The sequence below is a fragment of the Artemia franciscana genome, chromosome 3, assembly GCF_032884065.1.
Source record: "Artemia franciscana chromosome 3, ASM3288406v1, whole genome shotgun sequence".
Classification (NCBI taxonomy): domain Eukaryota; kingdom Metazoa; phylum Arthropoda; class Branchiopoda; order Anostraca; family Artemiidae; genus Artemia; species Artemia franciscana.
In genome coordinates this window covers 9,262,396-9,283,042 of record NC_088865.1, presented here as the reverse complement: position 1 = coordinate 9,283,042, position 20,647 = coordinate 9,262,396, and the positions used below count along the sequence as shown (strand labels likewise).

The window sequence follows — 20,647 nt, the reverse complement described above, 5'->3', positions numbered from 1 at the left end:
GAGAAAACAAATAAATAGATATAGCATAATAGGAGTGAATTTAATATATTCCGAATCCCTTTGCTCATTAACAAAAAAGTAGCAGTAGTAGTGCTACTGTAGTGCCTGGGCTGGGCTGCCCAGGCACTGTAATGGGCTGCCCAGGAAAGTAACTGGGCTGCGACAATTTATTCATAGACAGTTCTTTGTGTTCAGAATAAATTTGATCGAACCGACAGAAACGGAAATTCTATTTTACAACTTGTTTTAGAAAGAGTCAAAGACAACAATAAAGTCACGACGAATTTCACTATTAATCTATACATTTGATTTTATTTGATGATTCGACACTTTTTAGTTATAGAATATTTGTCTTATATTTTTGAGTTTTAAATGATTTTTTTGCAGTTTAACTATTTTAATAACAGTTTCTATTCTTATACAACTTTTCTAAGGCCTCCTTGGTTTTGTTATTTGAGGGCACCATACAAAATCAAAATTAGTACAACTCACCTTTTTGCAGAACATGTTTTAGTCCTGAAATGTTCTTTTAACGGTAAATTGAGCCTACTGATATGAAAAAATCTGAATTATTATCATTTTAAATAAATTTCAAGGATGTTTATCTTCAACTTATTAAAAAAAAATCTGTTCGTATAGCTAATTGAAAATTCGCATTCATAAAGATTATTGAGCAAATAATATTTATTCAGCATTGTTTTAGATTTGCTTTGTATCTTTTACAAAAAGTGTTTTGCTTCACTTCCCTGAGTTCAAAAAACAAACAATTAAAAAATAATAATAGAGGAGCATTTATCAACTCATCTGTTCATGGTGAAAGAAATCTCAAAGTTACAAAATTGGAAAATTTTGTTGCACAATTTCAAAATCTTCACTAATCTATTTACATTAAAAAAAAGTATTCAATGGATAAATCGATGGAACTCCATAAATTTTCTCAAGTAATGTCATTTCTCCACACCTTTTTATATTAAGTCCTAAGCAACTTAGCGCGAAGAGTAAGGTATAAAGAAGGGGGTAATCCCTCTGGTATATGGAACAATTTCTGTTTGTTTAAGTTTTAACGTCGCCTGCTAAAAGTGGCAAGTGATTGAAAGCAACTATCCCCCACGCCCTAATTTTCTCAAATGTATCCGATCGAGATTTTGAGATAGCCGTTTTGTTCAAAATAGTCCATATATCATATAACAATGCTCCTGGGTTGAGACAGCCCCTCAGGGCCTGGGGGCAAGGGTTGTAAGTTATGCCCTAGGGGCATCTAAGGCTCTTATGGAAAATGTGGTTGACTAAACTTCCAAAGAGGCTTTTTCATTGGAGTGTGAGAGTTTTAGTTCCCCATTTTTAGAGTCGAAAGTAATCGGAGCGTAAAAAGCAATGTCTCTGGGATTGACACCCGCCTTCCCCAAATTCAGGGGTAGAGGGTTGTAAGGTATGCCTTGGAGCATATAAGGATTCTACGGAAGGATAGTGTACAATTTTCGAAGGGAGCAGATTAGATTGGAAATCAAATGTTCTATTTTCTTTTAAAGAGTCAAGATTGATCGGAGGGTAACTAGCTCTCCCCTTACGCCCTATTTTTCTCGAACGTACCTGACAGAACCTTTGAGATAGCCATTTTGTTTAAAACAGTCAAAACTTCAAATAAAAATGCCTCTGGGTTGACACAACCCCTCAGAGTCCAGGGTTCAAGGGTTGTAAGTTATGCTTCAGGGGAATTTTAGTTTTCTATAGAAAGGGTAGTCGTATAAACTTTGGAGGAGACTTATTTGATTATAAATTGACGATTCTAGTCCTTTATTAAAATTCAAAGTGATCGGAGGAAACTAGTCCACCCCGTCCTCTACGCACTTTTAACCCAAATAAATCTGATCGAAATCTTGAGATAGCCATTTTGTTCAAAATTGTCCAAAGACCATACAAAAATGCTTCCGAAGTTGATACGACCCCGCAGAGCCGGGGATATGGCCTTTAAGTTACAACACGATGGTTCATAAAATTTTTATAGAAAGGGTTGTCATATAACCTTGAAGGAGACTTATTGGATTTGACATTGAAAGTCCTAGTTCGCCATTTTAATATTCAAAACTGGTTTGAGGGTAACAGCCCCCCCACTCATTATTTTCTCCAAATGTGTGCAATCTAATTTATGAGATATGGATTTTGTTTAAAATAGTACGAAGATTCTTTGTAGTTTTGTTTACATTGAAGTTTGGATTTGCTGATCTACGGGGCAACTTTGATTTACGGGGCAAGGGCTGTAAGTTATGCAACTCGCTTTTCGTTTTATTGATACTTTGTTTAATTTGATACTTCGATGCTATCTTTACTTCAATACTTTGTTACTTTGATATCGTTAGTTTGATAGGTTACTGGTGTCGATACTTTGATGAATCTTTGATGTGGAAAATAAAAATTGATTTTGAACTGGGAAATTTTGAAAAACTTGAACCTTTAGTAATCAAAACCAACAAAACTTAATAAAAAATAACAGTGTCCACGGAAAATTAAAAGTTTTTCAAAGAAAAAGAATGGCCATGTCAAAATGAAGACCAGCAAAAATAACAAGAGCTAAGAGCTCATATGGCACTTGTGACGAGTCGAGAAGAGCTAAGACCCAAGAGATCATATGGTATGAGCTATAACAAAATTCTATGAATCAATAGATTGATTTAAAAACGAAAATAAGAGGCTTAATGCCGGTCAGGATTTAAAATAAGAGCTCTGAGTCACGATGTCTTTCTAAATATCAAAATTCACTAAGATCCGATCCCCCACTCGTAAGTTATAAATACCTATTTTGTTCTAATTTTTCCTCTCCCTTTAGCCCCCCAGATGGTCGAATCTGGGAAAACGACTTTATCAAGTCAAATTGTGCGACTCCCTGACACGCCTACCAACTTTCATCGTCCTAGCACGTCCAGAAGCACCAAACTCACCAAATCACTAGCCCTCCCCCCAACTCCCCAAAGGGGGCGAATCCAGTACGATTCTGTCAATCACGTATCAAGAACATTTGTTTATTCTATCCACCAAGCTTTATCCCGATTCCTCCACTCCAAGGGTTTTTCCGAGATTTCCCCCTCCAACTCCCCCCAATGTCAAAAGATCTGGTCGGGATTTGAAATAAGAGGTCTGAGACATGAATTCCTTCTAAAAATCAAATTTCATTAAGATCCAATCATCTATACGTAAGATAAAAATACCCCAATTTTTCACGTTTTCCAAGAATTCCGGTTTCCCCTTCCAACTCCCCCAATGTCACAGGATATGGTCGGAATTTAAAATTAGAACTTTAAAGCCCAAGATCCTTCTAAATATCAAATTTCATTAAGATGTGGTCACCCTTTCGTAAGGTACAAATACCTCAATTTTCAAAATTACCCGGTCCGGTCCGGTCCAAAATCCGGTCCGGTTATGTCAGTCACGTATCTTAGACAGGTTTCTATTCATCCCATCCAGTTTCATCCTAATCTCACCGCTTTAAGTATTTTCTAAGATTTCTGGTCCCCCCCCCCCAACTGCACCCCAATTACGCTTGATCCGGTTGAGATTTAAAATAAGAGATCTGGGTTACGAGGTCCTTCTAAATATGAAGTTTCATGAAGATCCGATCACTCCTTCGTAAGTTAAAAATACGTAATTTTTTCTTATTTTTCAGAATTACCCCCCCCCCACCCCCAATAGAGTGGATCCATTCCAATTATGTAAATCACATATGTAAGACTTCTGCTTATTTTTCTCACCAAGTTTCATCCCGATCCCTCTAATCTAAGCGTTTTCCATGATTTTAGGTTCCCCTACCCCAAACTTCCCCCAATGTCACCAGATCCGCTCAGGATTTAAAATAAGAGCATTGAGACACGATATCCTTCTAAATATCAAATTTCATTGAGATCCGATCACCCGTTCATAAGTTAAAAATACCTCATTTTTTCTAATTTTTCAGAAATAACCCCCCCCCCCCAACTACACCAAAGAGAGCAGATCCGTTCCGTTTTTTGTCAATCATATATCTAGAACTTGTGTTTATTTTTCCCACCAAGTTTCTTCCCGATCCCTCCACTCTTAGTGTTTTCCAAGTTTTAGGTTTCCCCCTCCCAACTCCCTCCCAATGTCACCAAATCCGGGCGGGATTTAAAATAAGAGCTCTAAAACACGATATCCTTCTAAATATCAAATTTCATTGAGATCCGATCACCCGTTAGTAAGTTAAAAATACCTCATGTTTTCTAATTTTTCAGAATTACCCCCCCCCCCCCAACTGCCCCAAAGAGAGCGGATCCGTTCCGATTATGTCAATCATGCATCTGGGACTTGTGCTTATTTTTCCCATCAAGTTTCATCCCGATCCCTCCACTCTTAGTGTTTTCCAAGATTTTAGGTTTCCCCCCTCCAACTCTCCCCAATGTCATCAGATGCGGTCGGGATTTAAAATAAGAGCTCTGAGACACAATGTCATTCCAAAGATCAAATTTCATTAAGATCCCATGACCCGCTCATAAGTTAAAAATACTTTATTTTTTCTATTTTCTCCGAATTAACTGGCCCCCGACTCCCCCCCAGATGGTCAAATCGGGAAAAAAAACTATTTCTAATTTAATCTGGTCCGGTCCCTGATACGCTTGCCAAATTTCATCGTCCTAGCTTACCAGGAAGTGCTTATAGTAGCAAAACCGGGACCGACAGACAGACCGACAGACCGACAGAATTTGCGATTTCTATATGTCACTTGGTTAATACCAAGTGCCATAAGAACCTATCAAACAGTTCGTGATAACAAACTGTAAGTAAGGAGCGACCCGGCTCAATAGTTACCAAAACTAAAAAAAACAGAATTTTTATACAAATAGATAGCTCAAAAGAATTAGATTTTAGTTTTAGATTTATTTTTTTAACTGAAAGTAAGGAGCGACACTAAAACTAAAAACGAACAGAAATTACTCTGTATATAAAATGGGTTGTCTCCTCCTTAGTCCCTCGCTCTTTATGCTAAAGCTTTTAATTGTTTTAAAAAGCAGAATTGTGGCGAAGAGTCAAACTTTAGTGTAAAGAGCGAGGGACTGCGGAGGTGACAACTCATTTCATATACGGAGTAATTTCTGTTCGTTTTAAGTTTTAATGTCGCTCCTTACTTTCAGTTAGAAAAACTAGTTTTTTATGTAAATTCTGAACGTTTTTGAATTAATGAATGTTTGATTTTGGCTCTCTACACATAAATTATTAAAACAAAATTTGCATATTAATTCCTTTTTTGGCTAAATGGCTTTCTCTTAGTTTTGATCAGATGATTTTGAGAAATAAGGGGTGGGGAAGGAGGCCTAGTTGCCCTGCAATTTTTCGGTTAAATAAAAAGATAACTATAAATTTTAATTTTTAATGAATGTTCTTATTAGTAAAAAATATACGTAACTTAAGAATTAACTTACGTAACAAACTTTTATATTCTTACATTTTTATTATGTATATGAGGGGGTTTGTACCCTCGTTAATGCCTCTCTCTTTACACTAAATCTTAAGTTTTGTCCCAATTCTTTAAAAATGACCCCTGAATCAGAAAGGAAGTAGAATAAATAGTTGAAATTACTAAAAATACTATAGCAGAATGAGCGGGGTATTATCTCCTCCTAAATACCTCGCTCTTTATGCTAAAGTATTTTTAGAACCCCTCACATGCGTAATAATCTCTGTTCGTTTTAAGTTTCAATGCTACTGCTTTCAATTGAAAAAACTTTTCCATGTTTATTTTTTCATTGTATTTTTATAGTGATTTTAGAAAATCCTGCGCCCTTTTCATTGAATTTCTGTTCCACCATGACATATTTCTCCATGAAAGATCCATCCACATAGCCCCCACCCCTCGAAACCACCCTCAAAACAAAAAAATCCCCTTAAAACGTCTGTACACTTCCCAATAACCATTATCATGTAAACGCTGGTCGAAGTTTGTAACGTGCAGCCCCTCCCCAGGGAATGTGGGGGAGTAAGTCATCCTCAAAGGCATAGTTATTATGGTTTTGACTATGCGGAACAAAATGGCTATCTTAAAATTTTGATTCGTTGACTTTGGAAAAAATGAGCGTGGGAGAGGGCCTAGGTGCCCTCCGAATTTTTTGGTCAGTCAAAAAGGGCACTAGAACTTTTCAATTCAGTTAGAATGAGCCATCTTTCGACATTCTAGGACCACTTGGTCGATACGATGACCCCTGGGGAAGAAGAAAAAAAATAAACAAATAAACATGCACCCGTTATCTGTCTTCTGGCAAATAATATGAAATTCCACATTTTTGTAGACGGGAGCTTGAAATTTTTGCTGTAGGGTTCTCTGATACGCTGAATGCGATGGTAGGATTTTCATTAAGATTCTGTGACTTTTAGGGGGGTGTTTCCCCCTATTTTCCGAAATAGATAACTTCGAAGACCACACTGCCTTTCAATGACGAAAGTAAAATAGTTCAAAATAGGGATGATACCTTTTTATTGACAGTAAATTGATATAAAATTATTTAACTGGATATTTCGAACACATATACAGTGTTCATCATCAGCAGTAAAACATTTTTACTGCTGATGATGAACACTGTATATGTGTTCGAAATGTCCAGTTAAATAATTTTATATCTATTCACTATCAATAAAAAGGTATCATCCCTATTTTGAACTGTTTCATTTTCCGCAATAAGGCAAATTTTGTCAGGCTCGTAACTTTTGATGAAAAAGACTAAATTTGACGAAACATATATATTTAAAATCAGCATTAAAAGCCGATTCTTTTGATGTATCTTTTAGCATCATAATTCTGTTTTTTAGAGTTTCGTTTACTATTGAGCTGGGTCGCTCCTTACTTGCAGTTTGTTACCACGAACTGTTTGATTTGAAATGCATAATTTTCATCAAGTTTAATTCTACCCATCAAAAGTTACGAGCCTGAGAAAAATTTGCCATATTTTTTAAAAAAGAGCGAAAAATCCCCTAAAAGTCATAGAATCTTAACAAAAGTCACACCATCAGATTCAGCATATCAGAGAACCCTACTGTAGAAGTTTGAAGCTCCTATCTGCAAAAATGTGGAATTTTGTATTTTTTGCCAGATGAAAGATCACGGATCCGTGATTTTTTTTCCTGGGGTGATCGTATCGACCCTGTGGTCCTAGAATATTGCGAGAGGGCTTGTTCAAACGGAAATTAAAAGTTCTATTGCTCTTTATAAGTGACCAAAAAAATTGGAGGGTCACTAGGTTTCCTCCCATGCTCATTTTGTTTCCCAAAGTCACCGGATCGAAATTTTGAGATAACCATTTTGTTCAACATAGTCGAAAAATCTAATAACTTTGTCTTTGAGGATGACTTAATCCCCCAGAGTCCCCGGGAGAAGGTCTACCAGTCATGAGCTTTCCCCATTGTTTACATATAGCATTGGTTATTGGGAGGTGTATAGACATTTTCAGGGGGATTTTTATTTCTAGTGAAGGGGGGATCTGGGGAGAGGGTTACGTAAGAGGATCTTGAAACTTAAGACGAACACAAATTATTACGTATATCAGGGGTTCACCCCCTCGTCAATATCTCGCTCTTTACGCTAAAGCATTTTTAGAAATTTCAAAAGAGCTATTTATCCTAATTAAACGACTTTTGGGAATCAGGGGACATTCTTAAAGAATTGGAACAAAATTAGGACTTAAACGTAAAGAGCGAGGTATTGAGTGGGCGAACCCCCCTCATATTACTTATATAAGAGAGTTTTTCCCCCTCGTCAGCACCTCGCTCTTTACGCTAAAGTTAGAATTTTGTTAAATAATGGCCGATATAAACAATAATTTATTTGTATTATTTTTCAGCCAATCTTAGCATATAATATTATACTAAGCAGCTTTTTAACAATGATTTTTATGTGATTAAATAAAAACTTTTACTGTTTTAAAGAGTAAGAGTTGAGAGAAAGAGTCAAACTTAGGCGTAAAGAGCGGGGCGTTGAGGAGGGAACAACCCCTTTCATATTCGGAGTAATTTCTGTTCGTTTTAAGTTTCAATTTTGTTCCATACTTTCAGTTAAAAAAAAAACTTTTTTTTGTTTAATTTAAGACAGAGCTAACCGGAAGCCCATCTATTTAGGAGATATTACCCGGAAGACAAGATCCACTTCATCAATATTAAGCTAAAATTAATCTTTACATCTTATTTCTGTACAAATTTGGAAATAAATTTAAGTTGTTAGTTATTTTCAGCCTAGATTCCTACTTTGTTTCCAAAGAATTAGGCTGCACACTTCCTTGGAACCTAGTTAAGGAACGAAATAGCACAATCATAGCACCAGTTCTTTACGTTAGCAAACAACAACCTTACAAATGTGCCAAAATGTCTTCTGTGTCCTGCTCTCCCCATAGATTATAAAACAAGTCACATGCTGTTAGGGATGTGAATGATGGAGAAGGGGAAGATTAAAACTTATTTGGAACTTAAACTTTAGGTAGTCTTTGATAATGAAAGCCACTTTCTAAATGTCTAGACCAAAATTGCATGCAGTCTGCTCCATCTTTATAGCACTTATCCGTTGGCCAAATGCCATATAGCGATCGTAATTTATGTCCGTCCGTTGGTCGGTCGGTCTGTCGATCCCAGTTTTGCTATTTCAGGCACTTCCAGATAAGCTAGGACGATGAAAGTTGGCAGGCACCAACTTCCCTGATTTGACCGTCTGGGGGGAAGTGGAGGGACGGTTCATTCGGAAAAATTAGTAAAAAATAAGGTATTTTTAACTTACGAACGGGTTATCAGATCTTAATGAAAGAATTTAGAAGAACCTCGTATCTCAGAGCTCTCATTTTAAATCTTGACCGGATCCAGTGACATTGGGGGGAGTTGGAGGGGGAAACTAGAAATCTTGGAAAACCCTTAGAGAGGAGAGATCTGGATGAAACTTGGTGGGAAGAACAGGCACAAGTCCTAGATTCGTGATTGACATAATCGGACCAGATCCACTCACTTTGGGAGTTCGAGCGGATTTTCAGTACTTTGGCGAGTTCAGTGCTTCAGGACGATGAAAATTGGTAGGCGTGTCAGGGATTTGCGCACATTGACTTGGTAACAGTCATTTCCCTGTTTCGACCATCTGGGGGGACTGGAGGGAGGGGAAATTGTAAAAATTAAGGTATATTTATTTTACGAATGAGTGATCGAATCTTAATGAAACTTGATAGAAAAAGATGTCAGGTCTCAGATGCTCCGTTTTAAATTCAGGTTGGATACGGAGACACTGGGTGATGGAGGGGTGAAAAAGAAATCTAGGAAACCAGAACTCTTGGAAAACGCTTAGAACGGAGAGATCTGGATGAAATTTGATTGGAAGAATAAGTACAAGTCCTAGATACGTGAATGACATAACCAGACCGGATCCGTTCTCCTTGAGAAAGTTGGGGAGGGGGGAAATTTCCAGTGCGTTGGTGATTTCGGTACTTCTGCACTTGCTAGGACGATGAAAATCGGTAGGCACGTCAGGGACCTGCACAAATTGACTTGATAAAATTCAATTCAACCATCTGGGGGGGATAGAGGGAGTTGGAATCATGAAAATTGAGGTCTGTTTATCTTACGAATGGGTTATCAGATCTTAAGGAAACTTGATACACTGTATTTGCAACTTTATATTTGTAATAATTGTCCATAAACAAAGAGCAGCAAAATCGATAACTCTAGCACCGAGTCTAATTTTAAGTTCTAACAAGTGACATATGTCACAAGTCACTTTATATGAGCTCTTTATATGAGCACATATGAGCTCATGGCTCTTTTAATAAACAAAATCTATCCTGAAAGACACAAGAACCATCTTTTAGCACTAACTGGTAGTGTATTTCCCTCTGACCCTCTGACCCCGACGCCGACCTTCCTGACCCCGATTGACCCATTCCCTCAGACTCCGACGCTATGTTTTTTGTCCATATAGTACTAGTGGATTATGCTAAGAGGATGATATCTCGTGTACTTTTCGGATCTAATGAACTCTAAGCCTCGACAAAAGAATATATCGAAATTACTTACAGGCGCGTAGGTACAGGGCTCTGGGTTCAGCAGACCCCACCCTACAGTTTGTGTATTTTTTTTTTTGGCTTAGCAAGGAAATCATCTTTAGTTTTTAAGACCGTCTTAGAGAACAATTAAATAAAAGAACAAGTTTCTTTTAACTGAAAGTAAGGAGCGACATTACAACTTAAAACGAACGGAAATTACTTCTTATATGAAAGGGGCTGCCTCCTCATCATTGCCCCTCTCTTTACGCTAAAGTTTTACTCTTTCTCTTAACTCTACTTTTTAAAACATAAAAAACTTTATCGTAATGAGTAGGGCGTTGATGAGGAGGCAGCCCCTTTCATATAAGAAGTAATTTCCGTTCGTTTTAAGTTTTAATGTCGCTCCTTACTTTCAGTTAAAGAAAACTCTTTTTTTTATTAAATTTCTGAACGTTTTTGAATCAATGCATGTTTTGATTTTGGCTCTCCGCAGATGATTAATAGAAACGAAATTTGCATATTTATTACTTTGGCTGAATGGTTTTTTCATAGTTTTGATCGATGACTTTTAGAAAAAAGGAGCGGGGGAGGAGGCCTAGTTGCCCTCCAATTTTTTGGTTACTTAAAAAGGCAACTAAAATTTTATTTTTTACGAATTTTTTCATTAGTAAAAGATATACGTAACTTACAAATTATCTTACGTAACAAACTTCTGTATTTTTATGTTTTTATTACGTATAGGGGGGGGGGGCTTACCCACTCGTCAGCACCTCGCTCTTTACACTAAAGCTTAAATGTTGTCCCAATTTCTCAAGAATGACCCCTGAATCACAAAAGCCGTAGAATAATAGTTGAAATTACTAAAAATACTTTAGCGTAAAGAGCGAGAAATTAGGAGGAGGTGAACCCCTCATATGCTTAATAATTTCTGTTTGTTTTGTTTTAATGCTCCTCCTTACTATCAGTTTTTTCAGTTTTTTTTTAAATAATGCTAGTAAATCCTGCGCTCCCTTCGTGGAAATTTTCTTCTCCCATGGCAAATTCCTCCGTGGGAGGTTTCCCCGACAAATCCCCCTCTTATCAACCCCAACCACAAAATCCCCCTGAAAACATCTGTACATTTCCCAATCACCATTACTATATGTAAGCACTGGTCAAAGTTGTAACTTGTAGCCCCTCCCACGGGGATTTTGGGGGAGTAAGTCGTCCCCAAAGACATAGTTATAAGGTTTTTTGACTATGGTGAATAAAATGGCTATATAAGAATTTTGATTTGGTGACGTTGGAAAAATAATTATTGTGGTAGGGGGCCTAGGTGCCCTCCAATTTTTAGGTCACATAAAAAGGGCACTATAACTTTTAATTTCCGTCAGAATGAGCCCTCTCGTAAGATTATAGGACCACTGGCTCAATACGATCACCCCAAGGGGAAAAAAACAAAAAAAAAACAAAAAAAGACAAATAAACACTGATCCGAGATCTGCCTTCTCGCAGAAAATACAAAATTCCACATTTTAGTAGATAGGAGCTTGATACTTGTACAATAGGGCTCTCTGATACACTGAATCTGATAGTGTGATTTTTATTAAGATTCTATCACTTTTAGGGGTTGTTTCCCCCTATTTTCTAAAATAAGGGAAATTTTATCAGACTCGTAACTTTTGATGGGTAGGACTAAACTTAATAAAACTTATATATTTAAAATCAGAATTAAAATGCAATTCTTTTGATGTAGCTATTTGTATTAAAATCTCATTTTTTAGAGTTTTGGTTACTATTGAGCCAGACCGCTCCTTACTACAGTTGGTTACCACGAACTGTTTGTTTACTTTCATTTCAACTTATTTGTGTCCTACGTTTGAGAAAAAACACTATGGTTTTTACTGGACCTTTTTTAGTTTAATTTGTCGGTAGTTCCAATTTTCTTTGGTTTTCAGAGTTGGAAAAGATCGTTTATAGCTAGAATCTGGTCTCTATGGAACAACTGCCAAACCAGAGCTATGCTACGAATAAGGCAAAGACTTTTTAGAGAGGAGGTACAAGAGCCTTTAGTCATGTTATATACTTTTCAGGTCTCAATGAAAACGTAAGAGAATAACGACAGAAAGCCCATTCGTAAAGCATAGGACCAATTCATCGCAGCCGAGGTAATTGAGAAGATTGTCGTTCATTCCAATGTCAAGACTGACGAGTCAATGGTACTATAGCTTTAGCATTGTAGATAAGTAAACGTACTCAAAACCAGTCGAAGTCATAGAGATACGAGCCTTTTTAGGCTTTCTGTATCTCACTTGAGTATTCTAGTCGGGCAGTGAAGATTGTGAAGGTCTTTTTGCTGCTGATGGAGCTGGGTGGGACATTTTCCATGCTAAGATAAGCCTGAAGCGATTCCTATATCTGGAAAAATGTCTTTGGCTCGATGATAGGTACACACATCACGAAAGAGGTGGACCTCAAGCTCCCACCAAAGAGGTTTTTGCCCTCTTTGTCACAAACTGTAAAGTAAATTACTCAGCAGGCGAGTGCTTGACGACTGATGAAATACTAGTTGTATTTAGAGGACGCACTAGTATAGAATCAGGATTCAGTGTCTAGCGGTCTTTTAGACATTTTATCTGTCTTTGTCTGCTTTGAACGGAAACACCTATGGTTAAGATCCAGAATTCTTCAGTTGCAATGTGTATACAGCCCTTGTCTATGACTTGTATGGCTCCCACCCCAACGTCACAGCCGGGAACGGGCTCACGTCCATAGAGCTCGTTCAAATGCTAAGGCTCTTTAGAATGACCAACATAAGCATGGTGAAAAGGAGAAAGAGACATCCACCCTTTTTCTTGTTAGTCATACAAGGGAACGTAGCTCTTTTATCTTCAAATTTACAGACCACCTGAACATGGTGTCTTAGGTTCCAAAGAAAAAAAAACAGTCACTCCTACTTTGTCGATCCAATTTTCAGCAGCGACAGAACATGAGAGTTAATAAATCAGGGATCATCATGACGTACGATGCAGCTAAAAGTAAGTGGACTCTCTACAGCAAAATGCTATACGCCGTATACGCCGCACAGAAGATGGTCCAAGGAGATGTGGCATGTGATGATGGACATAGCTAGAGTCAATGCCAATGTCATTCTGACTTAACGCCACAAAAAAGACTTGATTCAAAGAAAAATACTGATAGAGCTAGGACAATCCCTCATCGACCGCCAACTTAGGATTGGAGCAACCTTGTGAAGGATCCCACAAGCACTGCGTAATTTGATGAACAACCATGCATGATTTTCAGCTGAGATTGTACCCTAGGATTCTTCTTCAAAATATGATGACCAAAAAGTTTCTTGTATTATCTACCCCCAAAGCAAGGACAGAAAATTCAAATATACCTATAGTTCGTGCCAAAAAAATGTGTTTATGGAACATGGCAAGTTCCTAGGCCATAAATGTGAATAGTGGAATGATTTTTGTGTCCTAGTGTCCCTAACTGATACAGCTAAATATGTCGTAAGCGAAACTACGATAAATGTGCATCAGTATTTTCCTCAAATTTCTCAAAGGTGGGTCCCGCAAACTCCACCTTGTATTTACTTTATTTTTTCACCCTGCCAGTTAAGGGCTAACATCTTTGCTTGTGTCCCGTAGCTGTTCCAAAGAATTTTTTTAGAGTTTTCGCCTTTGCCAGAATATTACTGTCTGAATTTTCTTCTAGATTATGAGAGATATCACTGGCTCTCGGTGATGGGGGCAAAAGCGTATCCGGAATTTTCGTTTCGAGGGCGGTGGGTTTCGAGTGTATACCCTAAGCCCCAGGATATTATCTTTGATAGGGGTGATGAAAGGATTTTTACACATTTGTCCATTTCAAGGCATATATTTAGAAAAAAAAAACTTTTTAGCATTAATAACTTCAAATAGGAAACAATAAAAAAAAACTTCCAGGGAAGGATTAGTGTCATTTTCTGATAGTCTTTACGCTAAAGTCTTTTCGCTCTTTACGCTAAAGTTTTTTACTGTTTTAAAAAGTAGAGTTGAGAGAAAGAGCCAAACTTTAGCGTAAAGACCGGGACGTTGATGAAGAAGCAGCCCCTTTCATATACGAAGTAATTTCTGTTCGTTTTAAATTTTAATGTCGCTCTTTACTTTCAGTTAGAAAAAACTTGTTTTTTTATTTAATTGCATGTAGGAGCTTGAAGCTAAACAGTAGAGATCTATGATGCACTGAATTTAATGGTGTTATTTTCATTGAGATCATTCGACATTTTCGGGATATTTTCTCATTTTCCGAAATTGGGCAAATTTCATTACTCACTCTTTCAGCTCATTACCTCAAGACTGTTTGATTAAAAATCAATTGAATAACTAGATACCTAGGCTATGTTAAATGAAATGTGGCTGACTGAACTTCCAAAGAGGCTTTTTCATTGGAGTGTGAGAGTTTTAGTTCCCCATTTTTAGAATCGAAAGTAATCGGAGCGTAAAAAGCAATGTCTCTGGGATTGACACCCGCCTCCCCCAAATTCATGGGTAGAGGGTTGTAAGGTATGCCTTGGAGCATATAAGGATTCTACGGAAGGATAGTGTACAATTTTCGAAGGGAGCAGATTAGATTGGAAATCAAATGTTCTATTTTCTTTTAAAGAGTCAAAATTGATCGGAGGGTAACTAGCTCTCCCCTTACACCCTATTTTTCCGAAACGTACCTGACAGAACCTTTGAGATAGCCATTTTGTTTAAAACAGTCAAAACTTCAAAAAGAAATGCCTTTGGGTTGACACAACCCCTCAGAGTCCAGGGTTCAAGGGTTGTAAGTTATGCTTCAGGGGAATTTTAGTTTTCTATAGAAAGGATAGTCGTATAAACTTTGGAGGAGACTTATTAGATTATAAATTGACAGTTCTAGTCCCTTTTTAAAATTCAAAGTGATCGGAGGAAACTAGTCCACCCCGTCCTCTACGCACTTTTAGCCCAAATGAATCTGATGTTAAATGACTTACCATAGAATTTATAAGCTTCATTTTTACAGTTAGCCCAAATTGTTTATAATAACAACACGAAAATTTCTATGATTCTTTACAGGCTAATTTTTATTTTATATCTTTCTTGTATGTATCATTGCATAATCATCAGTCGAGGTTAAGTGACAAAACTTGAGGATTCAACGCTAAGATCCAATAAGCACTAATTCTTTCAATGTCCCTTCACTGTTGAATGATCGAAATACCCATTAATGTGACCTCCATAATGCTTAGGTTTTAGTTATTATTTATAGTTTGGTTTCACACCGTTTTGGCTGATTAAGTAGGCTTTTCATTTTTTTTAATTTAATAAACTGTCATTTTTGGTCTACGTTGAGCAATTTCATGTCGTTTTTTTTAATTGAGTATATCTGTATAGCCTGCCTCTTAGCTTATTTTTGGAATTAATTTAGTCTATTTCTTATGGAGGGCTGTTGAATGAACTCTACTGATTTTTGACAAAGAGGGTAGGGGATGGCAAAATTATTTGGTAAAAGGGAAATTCAAGCAACATTAGAAGTTTTTTGGGAGATTAATTTTATTAAAAACGCTTAAAATGATGGCTTTTTCATGCAATATCATGGTAATCCAGTGAGTCAGCGTAAAAAAAATTGCATTCGCAACTTTCATATTCTTTTGTCGAAATACATACACCGACTTTTGTGTCGAGGCGTGTTTTGCCATAAAAGTAAAGGAGGACCCTAGCCAAAAAGGTAAAGAACAGGCCTTGCTACCGTTAATTGCTTTCAAGTCATACAAAATACAAAAGATTTCATAGTTTTAAACAGTTTGTGGTAACGAACTGTAAGTAAGGAGTGACTCGGCTCAATAACAACCGAAACTCTAAAAAAACAGATTTTTAATCTCGATTGATACATCAGAAGAATCAGCTTATTATGTTGATTCCAAATATATAAGATTCGTCACATTTAGCGTTATCCATCAAAAGTTAAGCACCTGAAGAAACTTGCCTAATTTTTGAAATAGAGGGAAAGCACTCCCCATAATTAAATAAATCTCAATGAAAATCATACCGCGAGATTAAGCGTGGCAGAGAACCCTACTGTACAAGTTTCAAGCTCCTATCTACAAAAATGTTGGAATTTCGCCAGGTGAAAGATCACAGGCGCGTGTTTTTATCCCAAGGGTGATTGTATCAAAACAATGGTCCTAGAAGAGTGGAAGAGGGTGCATTCGAACGGGACTTAAAAGTTGTAGTGCCCTTTTCAAGTGACCAAAGAGATTGGAGTGCAACTGGACCAACTTCCATGCCCATATTTTCCCCAACATTATCTAATAAAAACTTTGAGACATCCATTTTGTTCAGTATAGTTTAAAGTTTAAATAATTATATTTTGATGTAAAATGATTCTCCACAATCCGTCGGGATAAGCCTATAAGTTATGAAATTTGCCCATTGATAACGTATAGAATTTGTTATTGGGATGTACACAGACACTTTTATTCAGGGGGGGGGGGTATGAGCTTGTAGTGGATTTCAATAGGGAGAATATTTCTTGAGGAGGGCAATTTCTGGGGGGAGTGAATATTCCATGGGAAATGCTACCCTGGAAATTCTTTCTATATGAAATTCTTTTTAATTGTCTTACATTCTCTTTGCCAAATTCTTCATGTGAAGATGTTCCGGTAGAATTATCCAGGGGCTTTTTCTGCGTGTTTTGATTTCCGAGAAATAATTTCCACAAAAGGGGGCATTTCTGGAGTGATCAAGAAACCGATTAGGGATTAAAGTATTATTCACATGAAAGAATGTCAAGGAGAATTTTTTAGGCTGAATCGTCCACAAGCAATTTTACGGGGAGGGGGATTCTTAGCGAGGATGGAAAGGCCTGGAGGGACCTTGACGGGGACACTTGACGTTTGATGAAATTCCCACGGATGAGCCAGATTTATCGGCATTATTTAAAAAAACGAACAACAACTATTCCATATATGAAGGTTGCCCCTTCCTCAATGCCTTGCTATTTACGCTAAAAATTTAATTCTTTTTCCCGTTTTTTTTTACAATTGTGTACTAAAGCATAGAGATCATTTGATTAGAATAGGAAGTATTTAGAAGTTCCAACGGTTTAAGCCTAAGGAGCAAGGTATTGAAGAGGGGGCGACCTTTTACATAGTCAAAACTGATCTGATTTTTTTTTTTTTAATCTTTCATTTACGCTAAGGCAAATTTGAATCTCCATTTGTTGAAAAAGGTTCAGAAACTAAATCAAAAATTGATTTTTTTTAACTGGAATTAAGGAGCAACATTAAAACTTAAACTTAACAGAAAGTATTCCGTGTATGAAAGTCTGTCCCCTCCTCAACACCTCGCTCTATACTCTAAAGTTTTTATTGTTTTAAAAAATAGAGTTGTGAAAAAGATTCAAACTTTAGTGTAAAGAGCAAGGCGGGCCCTTTTGTGTACGGAATAACTTCTTTTTCGTTTTAAGTTTTGATGTCGCTCCTTTCTTTCAGGTAATTTTTTTTTTTTTTAATTTTATTCAAAAGAACCGTAGATGAATATCCTAAATCGAAAAGTTTGGTTCCAAGAACCCTCGAGATCATTGTTGTCATTGGGGATTTTAAAAGAAAGTGCTGTAGCTAAACATTGGGTTTGAGTCCTTAAATTGTCAGGAATACATCTGTGCTCTGCGTTAAATTCAAAATGATATTAAATAAAAAAAAACAAGTTTTTTGAATGAAAGTAAGGAGCAACATTAAAACTTATAACGAACAGAAATTACTCCGTATATAAAAGGGGCTTTTCCTCCTCAACATCCCACTCTTTACGCTTAAGTTTGACTCTTTCTTTTAACTCTATTTTTAAAACAGTAACGGCACATTTTCTTAATGGATAACTTTAAACTTCAAGAATTTTAAATATCTGGAATTTCGCACAAATTATTTTTTTTTAATTGTGTATACTATTGTCAAGACAAAGTATATATATATATATATATATATATATATATATATATATATATATATATATATATATATATATATATATATATATATATATATATATATATATATATATATATATATATATATATATATATATATATATATATATATATATATATATATATATATATATATATATATATATATAAAGTATATATATATATATATATTTATATATATATATATAAATATATATGTATATACACACACACATATATATAATATCTATATATATAAAAATAAGTTTTCTATGGATGTATGGGTCTGTCTGTCGGGTGACGTCATGTTTGTGTGTTGACTGACGTCATGAAGTTAGTTGACGTCATTTTTGTTATGACGGCGACGTCATTAAAGATATTTAAGACATGCGTTCACGTAAAAATCTATTAATGTTTAACTGTAAAATGACTTATGAATTTACAATGGCAACAGCCGAGGAAGATGCTCAAAGAGTCTATGCCAAAAAACTTGCTGCTGATAGAGAAAGTAAGAAAAGAAAGCGTGCCGAGGAATCAAAAGAACAGCAAGGAAACAGGCTTGAGGCTGATAGAGAAAGTAAGAAAAGAAAGCGTGCCGAGGAATCAAAAGAACAGCAAGGAAACAGGCTTGAGGCTGATAGAGAAAGAAAGAACAGAAAGCGTGCCGAGGAACTACCAGAGCAACGCGAAACCAGACTTGCTGCTAAAAGAGAAAATGAAAAAAGAAGGCGTGCCGAGGAACTACCAGAGCAACATGAAAGCAGACTTGCTGCTAAAAGAGAAAGTGAATAAAGAAGGCATGCCGAGGAACTACCAGAGCAACATGAAACCAGACTTGCTGCTAAAAGAGAAAGTGAAAAAAGAAGGCGTCCCGAGGAATCACAAGAACAGCAAGAAATTAGGCTTGCTGCTGATAGAGAAAGCAAGAAAAGAAAGCGTGCCGAGGAATCAGAGCAACCTGAAAGTTATCGCCTGGCATTCAGGTACAGCCCAGTCGATGATTATAGCTTGAGTAGATGTGTTCAAATCGGGACTATGTCTAAAATTTGTCCCTATTGCAAGGCCTTGAAATTCAATGGTGAAACAATGGGAATGTGTTGCGCCTCAGGAAAAGTTAAACTTCCTCTATTGGCTGCACCACCAGAGCCATTGAAGACTTTCCTTACTGGAACTACGTCAGAATCTAAGCGTTTTTTGTCACAAATCAGAAAATATAACTCATGTTTCCAAATGACGTCGTTTGGAGCCCAAATCGAAAATCCAGATCAATTTATGTCTATTTTCAAAGTAAAAGGGCAAATTTATCATAGAGCCGGGTCCCTTCTACCATTCTCAGGCGAGAATCATAAATTTTTACAATTGTACTTCATCAGTGATAGAAATTCTGAATTGAATGCACGTTGCGAAATTTCTCCCAACGTTGAAAGGACAATCGTTTCCCAATTGCAACATCTTTTCCACGAAAATAATAATTTAGTGTGTCTGTTCAAAACAGCCATCGATTTGATGCCTACTGATACGCATAAAATTGTTATTTCCGCTGACAAAACGCCTCCTGGCCAACATGTGCGTAGATACAATGCTCCAACTATCGACGAAGTGGCAATCGTTATGGTCGGTGATCAGTTTTTACCTCGAGATATTATTCTTCATAAGCGAAACGGTCAGTTGTTAAGAATTGCTGAAACTCATCGATGCTACGATGCCCTACAATATCCTATCATTTTTTGGGATGGAGCCGACGGCTATCACTTTAATATCAAATTGATGAATCCAGCCACTAACAAAGAAATGAATAAGAAATGCCGTGCAATGCATTATTATTCCTATAGACTAATGATTCGGCAGGATGAAGAAAATTATATTCTAAAATGCCGTCAATTGTTTCACCAATTCGTCGTTGATATGTATGCTAAAATTGAATCAGAACGTTTGCTATATATCCGCCTGAATCAGACCAAGCTCCGCTCTGAACAATACATTCATTTGCGAGATGCAGTTATAAATGACGGTAATACCGCAAACGTTGGAAGATTAACAATTTTACCTTCGTCATATGCTGGCAGTCCCCGTCATATGCATGAATATGCTCAAGATGCTATTGCGTATGTTCGTCTCTATGGTCGTCCAGATTTATTTATTACACTTACATGTAAAACTACATAGTATAATAAACTACATAGTAAAACGTTGTTTGGGTCAGTGCGATGCTGGATGTACTCAGTGGAATGGCAAAAACGAGGTTTGCCACACGCACATATACTAATCTGGCTACATAAAAAAATTACTTCGAACGAAATTGATGATGTGATTTCCGCTGAAATACCTGATGAAAATGTCGATAAGGGGTTACATGATAATATTGTAAAAAATATGATAAATGGACCTTGCGGTGCACTGAACGAGAATTCACCATGCATGGCCAAAGGAAGGTGCACAAAGCAATATCCTCGACTTTTAGTATCCAACACAATTACTGGCAATGATGGTTACCCACATTATAGAAGAAGATCCACTGAAGATGGCGGTAAAACAGCAATAATAAAGAAGCGTAACGGTACCACCATCGAAATAGATAACCAGTGGGTTGCTCCATATTCCCCATTATTATCAAAAACATTTAATGCACACAAAAACGTTGAATACTGTAACTCCGTAAAGGCAATCAAATACATATGTAAATA

General features: G+C 36.7%; 1 protein-coding gene across 3 annotated transcripts in view; it reads right to left on the bottom strand.

The window, feature by feature from the left end:
• The window catches only part of LOC136024847 (keratin, type I cytoskeletal 9-like), a 46,571-nt gene that overhangs the window by 4,381 nt on the left and 21,543 nt on the right, over positions 1-20,647 (bottom strand). The window contains exon 1 of one of the 3 annotated variants that reach the window (XM_065700347.1): positions 14,995-15,147. The exons of 1 other annotated variant lie outside the window; for it this stretch is intronic. In XM_065700347.1, the coding sequence (XP_065556419.1) occupies positions 14,995-15,015 (21 nt within the window). In that variant the 5' untranslated portion in view covers positions 15,016-15,147. Of the gene's footprint in view, positions 1-492; positions 575-14,994; positions 15,148-20,647 lie in introns of those variants that run through there. One more of the 3 variants, XM_065700348.1, reaches the window with a different exon arrangement.